Genomic DNA, 9,667 nt, shown 5'->3' with positions numbered 1-9,667 from the left:
AACGGGTTAGCTGGGATTCAACATGCTGATCGACACAAGCTCATTTTCTCGTGAACTCCTATCATGATTGCCACATATTCTGCCTACAAACCTTCATAATTCTAAGTAAAAGACCTAAGATGACATACATTTCTGCATGTCATCAGTTTCCTAAAATTTCTACCCATATTTCCATAAAATTGAGACCTATATATTTCCATCGACATCGATATTTTGAACCTTGGTCGCATATCATCTGAACCATCATGTGTTAGCCTAATAGTAAATAAGAGAATATCCCCTTAATAAAGGACTAAGAGGACATGGTTTCAATTCATGGTAGCCACTTACCAAGAATTTAATATTTTACGAGTTTTCTTGACATCTAAATATTGTAAGGTTAGGCAAATGGATTGTCATGTGAGATTAGTTAAGGTGCGAGCTAGAACGACCATCGCGAATATTAAAAAATATATATATATCATCGGAATGCACATACAACCAGGATGGAAACAAGCTTATTTTTATTAAAAATTCCATAACAGAGATGGAACTTATATTGAAAACAAAAAGGACGCAAGGCATAAGAGACAGTCCCAACAAGCAAAAAAGAAAACAAAGATTAAGAAAGCTAATGAGGATGAAAGAAGAGTTGAAACCAAACATGGGTTTATGATGGAGCACCAAGGTAAGATGCAAGCCGCAAGATGTCACTGAAGATTCCACCTGCTGTCACTTGAGCCCCGGCACCCGGTCCCCGTACGATCAAAGGTTGTTTTCGGTACCTCGTCGTTGTGAAAGCGATGATGTTGTCGGATCCTGAAAGTTGTGCAAATGGATGATCATCCTTGTACCTTTGCATCTCGACGAATCCTCTTTGATTTTCGACATCCACCACCCCGACATATCTCAACACCTTCAGAAAATAATAAAGGTTAATCAAGTACATAAACACAAGAGGGGGGAAAAAGATTCAGGTAGTGAAATATACAGACACAGAGCAAGAGAAAAGGATTGCACCGCACAGTCAACTCTCAATTTTATAGGACTACATTTTTATCCTCACAGCAAATGTAATGGCTGTATGCTTTTCTATACCACAGACAACATAAAGGGTCTTTGTGAATTTTGGTAAAAAAACATACAATATGAAAAATAATCCTCGAGAAATGGCAAATACAAAATATATTTTTGGTTAAATTACAAATTTAGTCCCTAACTTTCATATCACTTAAAATTTACAGATCTACTAGACTCAAACTTAAAAGTTTAGTGTTTAATTAGACATAAATGTTAACTAGTAACTAATAGATCAATTCATTTTTAAAAAAATTGAATTTTTAAAGGTCATATTAGTTACAGAATTGAAAGTCTAGAGACCAAATGGGCACAAAATTGAAAAGTCAGGAATAAGAATTTATTAGACACTTTTGATACAAGCCCTCAAAGTTCAAGTAGTAAACTTATAATTTAACCTGTTTTAGGCTAAATAAAAGAATTTTGTTCAGTGACCAAAACAAAATAACCATGGAAGTTGAAGTACGAGTAGGATTTAAACCAAAATTATTGCACTAATCATTTTGATAGCTAAGATACTGATAATGCGTATGCTCAAGAAAACCATGGATATGCATGCACATTTTAGGTTCATCAAAGACTAATTCACAATAGCTTAAAATACACAGTGAACCCATCTTATCGCTAAAAGCACTGGCAGATTACGTAAAAAATTTCTTCAAAGTAAACTTGCAGAAATAATTTGTAGATACTCACTTCCCCAGCATTCTCAGCCTCCTGCCGTTTCCTCGTCAGATCAGCATCATATTGTGGCAATTGTTGCATAAATTCCTCAGGGGACGCACTGGCCTATAGTACATTGGAGGTCCGAGTCAACTATGGAGTACAAAATTTAAACATTAAATGTGACATGCATAAGGTTAAACATTATTAAGTCATACTCTTAATGGCTCCGGCACAAGGTTTTCCACTGGGATATCAGCTAGTTCTAGCTTCAAACCAGATTCTCTGGCAAGAATGATCACCTGAAACACGAAAGCAATTTCTTTTAAAGCATGCATTATTTCTTTAGTCAAGTTATACTCTATGCTGCATGCACAGACTTAACCAGTAGATGAAATGAAGAAATGAATAATTACTTTTTGAAAAGTTTTAGCAGAATAGATTCTTTGGGGTACTCGATATCTAGCCTAGTTTTAGAAAGCTTTAAAAAGTAAAATAAAATAACTACAAACCAAATTGGACTCTAATGGCTCATGTTCCTATCTTGAAGGAATTTACATTGAGTACTTCTGAGAGTAATGGGTTAAAACAACAGCAAACAAGGACATGAATTTACATTCCCTAAAGTTTTCATGGTTTTGAATTTTGCACAAGCTATTCCCAACACATATTTACCTTTCTGGCAACATCTGTTCCAGATAAATCATCTCTTGGATCTGGCTCAGTATAACCTGCCTGTTTTGCCTCGGACACTATGTCACTAAAAGACTTACTACCTGTAAAGTTGTTGAAGATGTAACTCAACGTCCCACTGCAGCAGAAAGTAGCATAAAAGCAAAGACTGTCAAATTCGTGGGGGATACAACATCAATTGTTTGAAAGGTTTTAAAGAGTGTTTTACTTTTTCACATGCATATTTCAGCGACAAGCGAGAAATAAATTTTCAATCTACTATTGCTACACCTCCCACTCTAAAAACTCTTGAAATCCATAGGAAGATTGGAGTGGAAGGTTTGCTGATTGGATACTCAAGAAAATTGACAAGAATGGACGGGATGTTTTTAACCCACATCAAGTATAACTGTGTATGCATGGTTGTATATTAACATTTTTTTTTTCTTTAATGCAAAATCAAACTTTTGTCTAGAAAAAATGAACGAATACACGAGAAAAAAAAAAAAAAAAAAAAAAAAAGGGAGCAGCCACAAAAGGGATCATCCTACACAAAAGAGCCCCAATCAAGTAAAATAAGACTAAGAGTAATTACAAAGAGATTGTCATTGAAACCCAAAAAGAAACGTAGAATCCAACGAGGAACAAAGCATCGCTCGAAGACCTCTCTCAATCTCTAAAGATTATATCATTCCCTCTCGCACCCCGCCTACCAAAAAAGAAAGAAGAAGAAGAATGGGAAGGAACAATAATAAATAAAAATAAATAGATCCCTTTGACAGAACAATCCTATGGGATTCAGGTCGAGATAAAATAGTCTTTCTCTCTAGCATGATGGGGACAATTATTTTAGGTGAAGAAAATATAAAGTAAAACTTTATTCAAAGAGAAAAGACAAGTAATGAATATATCAAAACCTGAAGATGCCTTCAATACGCAATATTTTGTCTCCAGTTTCAAGCAAAACACGTAGGGTGCTAATAATTGGAAGACCGGCACCAACTGTAGCTTCATAAAAGTAATGAGTATAGGACTGTCGTTGAAGTGCTCTCAATTTCAAATACTGGATTGGACAGCAAATATGCAGCCAAAGAATTAGGACGGTGCATTCTAAATAATAATTTGCAATGTAACATAAAAGACATAGGTTTAATCATTCATGATTCCATCAAATTCTCTTTTTCTGAAATTTTTGGTTAAACAAAGCCGTACTGAACTAATTTCTCTAAGTAAAAGTTCACCATTTCTTTTTCAAATCCCACAAACGATTAACAGAAATTTTATTATTCATCCGGAAACCTCTCTCAATTCCCTGATTGTCAATGAAATGAAGTTTTTTTTTTTTTTTTTTTTTTTTTTTTTTTGGAAACAAGGGTATTCATTTCATTGATATATGAAACTAAACAAAAAAAAGGAGGCCCTATGTATTATAGAAAACAATCCCAATGCATAATGAGGGATGTAAGACAAGTCCTCCACATTCTTCAAATAGGAAAGACCCTTCCCATGCATAAAACTTGAAAGCTTCCACATTCTACAGCCATCAATACATTTTCTTTTCTTTTCTTTTTTCTTTTTTTCATTTTTTATTTTTTGGAAATAAGAACCTTCATTTCATTAATGTAATTTCCAAATAGGAGCAAAGTAATTTCCAAATAGGAGGTACCTGATCCAGTGGTCCAGAGTTAGCCCTTTTATTTGGAGTAATGACATGAATTCCTCTTCGAAGCCAGTTGTAGTAGTAGCTAGCAATATCTGGATTGGCCGTGCAATCCACCAAAACAGTATTTGGAATAAAATGATTTTGATGCACATGCTGCACAAACTTTTCCATATCTGCCACTTCACCTCTCTCACTTTGAAGTTCTCTCCAATTAGATAAGTCAAGTCCCCTACAATCATATATTGCAAATAATTGCATTGAGTATAGGCAGGACTGTAAATTGAACAGTGCCAAACTGTTTTTCCGCTTCATTTGGGGGATAAGATACAAACTTTCCATTTATTATTATTATTATTATTGTTTTTGGGATAAGAAACATAACTTTCATTATCACAAAGCGTTATACAAAGGAGGGGGAGATGAGGTATCCCTACTCAACAAATTACAAAAAAGAAGCCCAACTAGTATAAATTTGGGTTAGGCTATAATTACAACAGAATTTAGAAGTGGAGAGCCAAGTAGAGGCAGAGAGAGTAACCAAACTCCAGATAAAGTCACTTAATTTCTTGATCACGAACGATTCTAGATTTTCTTTCAAACTTTCCATTTATATATATTAAGAACAAGAGAAGTGAAATTCTCATCCAACCATAAAGGAGACTACAATAAACTTATCCACTGGGCATGTATCAACAAGTTTCAATTCAAGGATTTCCAGAGAGCATCAAGCATGGGAATGCCAGGGACCAATGATAAAGTTGATGAATATAAAATGTAGAGAAGAGAGCATAAAAATAAAGAGGACAAGGAACAAGTCTACTCTATATCAGAACTTTAGAACATCAGAAGATAACTCCTTTAAAAGAATGACCTTTCTCGAGTACATCTTTGTAACGCACATACATCATAATCGCACACAGTGGAGGAGCGAACTTATAAACAAGCAATTAGGAAAATACTTAACCAAACCAACACAAAATATTTTAACACATGATGAAAATCCTCATAAACAAGCAAAGGATAGCTTTTTTAGCTTTCCAAATTGCAGGCATTAAGTGTGGTTGATGTAGGATAGAAACCATGTATAAAACTATCAGCTTGCACACACATCAACTAATCTCATGAAAAGAAACAATTGTCTGTCTTACACCATTTGGTTACCATGGAAATTCCTACAATTTTAATATCCAAGATATGTGACTTGAATTACCACTTTGGACAACTCTGGGTGGAAATAGCTATAAATTAACATAATAATTTGATACTGAAGAACAGGGTGGTTTATGTATTATTGAAAATGTAGTATTAGGCATGATTCTTAGGATGCACTAAAATTTCATTTATTCAAGGATAGGATGTCACCTGCATAAAAAGTGTCTAGGAACTAATCGCAGTTATTTGGACCAGGGTTTCCATGTATTATTCCCAATCAACTAAGGAAATGAAAACCGATGCTTATCTAAATAAGCTTTGATCGTTAAAAAACTTTGTAAACTGAAGCACATCTATATCAATGAAAGGAATTTAAAGTGAGTTTTTGAAACTTACTCATCGCACAAAAGCATGCTTCTGGAGCTAATAATTCCCATGACACGCAAGTCAATGTTAAAATCTTCTTTGAGAACTGATGCCTAGCAAAGAACAATTCAAAACCAGAACAATGAGATTTTTAGATAAACTTCTTCCAAATTATTAGCGTTTTTTCCTTCTTTTTTTGGTGGATAGGAAACCGAGAATGATGTATAGTGGCATAAACTTCTTCCATACTGTTAGTTTAGAAAGTGGCATTTTGACCAACTGAAAATATAGGGTATGTGGCAATTTATGAGAAACAATACTTCCCAATTCTCAAACTAAGTATAGCTTAATTGGTTAAGGCATATATCCTCAGCCAAGAGGTCCAGGGTTCAAATCTCCCACCCATATTTTGAATTGTTGCAAAAGAAGGTGGTGGTATTTAATTGATAAATAAAAACCATAAACACTCAACTTTGACTTTGAGCAAACTTAGATATGGTTTGAGTAATCAATTTTTAATAATATTTTAAGTTTCAGATACATTAAAGGCACAGAGAGACACGTGGGAGACATATTAAGAAATTCTCAAGATAGGGAGTACAAGCTCGTGATAGTCCTCATCGAATTATTAAGAAGTATCAAGGAGTGGATAGAAAAATGGAAAAGTAATATCTCTTACTCAGTCCCACCCTTATTTCCATCCCCATCCCCAATCCAGACGACCCTCCCATTAGCTATTGAAGAAAGTCCTAGTTCGTGGTTTCTTTTTTTCCAGTTTTTTTTTTATCCCAACCTCCACAAAAAAGAAGGAAAAGAAAGGCAGGCATGATCGTTGAGAGATAAGCAATATCATCAAAACTAAATTACCCACATGGATTTTATAATCCTTGGATAGCACAAACCACAAAAGTAAAATAAATTTGAAATAATCAATAGAAAATTCCATTAGTCACTATTACCTGATCCTTTAGCTGCTCAAGTAACGTGGCACCAATAAGTCCAGGTCCAATGATTCCCATTGCTATTGTTGTTCGCGACAGATAAAATCTTGAGTGCACGGCTCTCAAGGCTTTTATACAATCTTCTCGCCTAACAACTACAGTAATGTTGTATTCAGTGCAGCCTTGGGCGATAGCTCGGATATTTATGTTAGCCTGCATTGTAACTTACCATCATTATTCTCTGAGATCAAAAGAATAATCATAACATCATGGATTAAAGATAGAAGCAAGCAAGAAAATTAATTTTTCGGAAATGAATTTTAGCAAACCAAGTAGAGAAAAAAATAAATTACACAACATAATAAAGAAAATTAAGTGCTAACTCAGTTAAAACCATAAAATTCTTATATAATTGGTCTTTTTTTTTTTTTAATGAGAGACAACCAAACTGAATTTCATTGATGGTATGAAACTACAAAAGGCCTAAGATAGCCATGAAGATAACAAAAAGCAATTCCACTATACAATAAGAGAAGTAAGACAACAATCAGAAAAGAATGCAGTGAATTTAAATCATGACAGAAAAGTATATATAAGATCTTCAAAAGAGATAGAGAACTATGTGGGTTTGTCCTTGAAAATGCAGTGGTTGCACTCAAGGCATATGAGTCATAGGTAGGCTTTGATAATGAAGGACAATATAGAACTTCCTTTTCTTTCCTGAAGGCATGGCTAATGAGAAGCAAACTGGAGAAGTGTGAGAGGATTCGTTCGGGAAAACCAAGTAGTAGTTGAAAGCTGCCAATATTAGTCCAGAAGGCTGGTGCATATTCACAAGTGACCAAAAGGTACACATAAGGCCATGAGGGTCTCGCTATTATTATGGCAATTAGCACAGCAACTGGGAGCCAAAACAATTCATGGGGCTTTCTTAATCAATATATTCGGTGGTGTTGATGCATCTGTGGCTGACTTCCCAAAGATAGAATTTAACCTTTTTGGGGATGTAGCCTCTCCATAATATTTAGATAAAGATCCTTTTGGGGAAGATTTCCACTCGATAATAGATTGTGAGATAGAGATTTAGCTGTGTAAATTTCTGATATCTCAAGGTTCCATTTCCATTGGTCCTCCACCAAATTTCAAGATGGGGGTTATATAAGAGTAGATAGAATGGACCACTCCATGATTTTGGCGTCCTCGGTGAGGTGTCTTCTCAAGGCAAGATTTCAAGAAGTGTTATCACTATTCCAACAATCAGTAATGGTTGAATTCTTACTATTTGTGAGAGCATAAAGTGATGTAGCAGGATTAACGTAAATTAGGTATCATGGTCAAATTCTTAATTGATTAGGATTGAGATTAATTTCTATGATTAATTAGAGTTAGGATTAGTTTCCTTGGTTTATCAGGATTAGGATTAGTTTCTTCAATTAATTTAGATTAGGATTAGGTTGCTTTCCAATTCTCTATATTTTTTTAAAAAAAGGAAACGAGTTGCTTTATTCATTAAGAAAATGAAATGAGACTAATCCTTAGAATACAAGGATACGATATGGATCAGCAGGAGCACCAGGACATCTCAACTAGGTTGACACCCCCTAGCACCCTCATCATTTCCGAGAACAAAATATAAGATTAAATAAAAGATTTTATAACAGTACAAAGAGAAACTTTCAGTACTTAGGGAACAAATTAAAAGCAAGACAGCCTAAGAACAATAATAAAACACGGCTAGCCTTTGGGAAGATAGCTTCAAAGTTCCGGAGAAATGAAGGCATGCCAATTCAAACTGATTTCTTGGCATGAGTAAGCTGCAAAGGTGCTAGTGAGAGAGCTCCACAAAGAGGCATTAAACTTGGCTGCTTCAAATCTTGTGAACCAAGGAATTTCCTTATCTTGGAAGACTCTTTAGCTCCTTTCAAACCATAAATCTGCCAGCACTCCCTTAACAGCATTGACCCACAAAATTTGTTGTTTTTTCTTAAGGTTTGGACCTACTAGCAACTGTGGGATGTTATCTCTGAATGCTTCTCCAAAAGCCCAGCTTAAGTTGAAAGTCTTGAATAGTGAGAACCAGCAATTTTGAGCATAAACACAATAAAAAAGGTGTTGAAGGTCTTCCCAATTCCTTTTACACAAAGCGCATCTATTAGGAGAAAGGTAATGGGAGGACAGCTTCTTTTGCAACACATTTGAACAGTTTAGAGTTCCAAATATCAATATCCATAAGACTATATTTACTCGCCTCAGGCTTTTGGAGTTCCAAAGTGCTTGTCTTAAAGATTTATCGATTGGAGGGGCTTTGCGAAGATGAATGACTAGTGATTTAACCGTGAAAAAGCCATTGGACTGCAATGACCATGAGTGTTTGTCGAAGCAATCTTTCACTTCTACTATTGCAACTAAGCTTAACAAAACTTGAAAATCTGAAATTTCTTCCTCTTATAGTAGTCTTCTAAATGAGATGCACCAAGAGGAAGTGCTTTTATCCTAATGATCCAACATTGAGCCATTTGGTTAAAGAGCTATTCGGAACAAACTAGACTAGGGAATCTGAGATTGAATGGAGTATTTTTTATCCAAGCATCCAACCAGAAAGTTATTCTGCAGTCGTTACCTATTTTGAAGACTGCCAATTTTTCCACTTTCAGCCACAACTTTGAGATATTGATGTGTTATAATTCTATAATTAGGGTTTTCCACTCTTGTAAATATTTGTGATATTTTCCTTTTCTATGCTTTGTACTCTTGTATATATTCATATCTTTGGTGAATGAATAAAGCATTTTGATTCTTTCTCAAACCTAAGAGTTTTACATGGTATCAGAACTCTCTAAATAAACTTAGGGTTTTTGTGAACCTTAGGGTTTGAGAATTTAGAACCCATTTGTGATACGTTTAGGGTTTTGTGGAGAGATGAGTTTACTCACAGTCGCCGTCTTCGGTTCGTTCACCGTCGTTAGTCGCCGCCGCCGCCGGGAAAAAAAAAGGCTGTTTTTTCGACACCGCTCATTCCAACGAGAAGTCCAGCCGCCGATTTACAAAACCCCAAAGTCCAGTTGCCATCTGACCAGCGCATGAGGCTCATGCGCCGATTGTTCCAATTCACTGTCCGTCCACACTCCGGCACGTGTAGACACGTGCGCCGCCG

At 35.4% G+C, this 9,667-nt stretch overlaps 1 protein-coding gene across 1 annotated transcript in view; it reads right to left on the bottom strand.

The window, feature by feature from the left end:
• Nucleotides 1–440: 440 nt before the first annotated feature.
• LOC120079677 (bifunctional aspartokinase/homoserine dehydrogenase 1, chloroplastic-like) overlaps nucleotides 441–9,667 on the bottom strand; it is a 35,655-nt gene continuing 26,428 nt past the window's right edge. Inside the window, exons 11-18 of the mRNA XM_039033978.2 lie at nucleotides 6,532–6,726; nucleotides 5,603–5,685; nucleotides 4,058–4,283; nucleotides 3,309–3,454; nucleotides 2,395–2,530; nucleotides 1,938–2,021; nucleotides 1,753–1,845; nucleotides 441–895 (exon numbers count right to left, since the gene is read on the bottom strand). Of these exons, the coding sequence (XP_038889906.1) occupies nucleotides 650–895; nucleotides 1,753–1,845; nucleotides 1,938–2,021; nucleotides 2,395–2,530; nucleotides 3,309–3,454; nucleotides 4,058–4,283; nucleotides 5,603–5,685; nucleotides 6,532–6,726 (1,209 nt within the window). The 3' untranslated portion in view covers nucleotides 441–649. The remainder of the gene's footprint in view (nucleotides 896–1,752; nucleotides 1,846–1,937; nucleotides 2,022–2,394; nucleotides 2,531–3,308; nucleotides 3,455–4,057; nucleotides 4,284–5,602; nucleotides 5,686–6,531; nucleotides 6,727–9,667) is intronic.

Source organism: Benincasa hispida, chromosome 6 (assembly GCF_027475165.1).
Source record: "Benincasa hispida cultivar pf3 chromosome 6, pf3_genome.v1.1, whole genome shotgun sequence".
Taxonomy (NCBI): domain Eukaryota; kingdom Viridiplantae; phylum Streptophyta; class Magnoliopsida; order Cucurbitales; family Cucurbitaceae; genus Benincasa; species Benincasa hispida.
The sequence above is the reverse complement of the archived record's forward strand: the minus strand, read 5'-3'. Positions and strand labels throughout refer to the sequence as shown.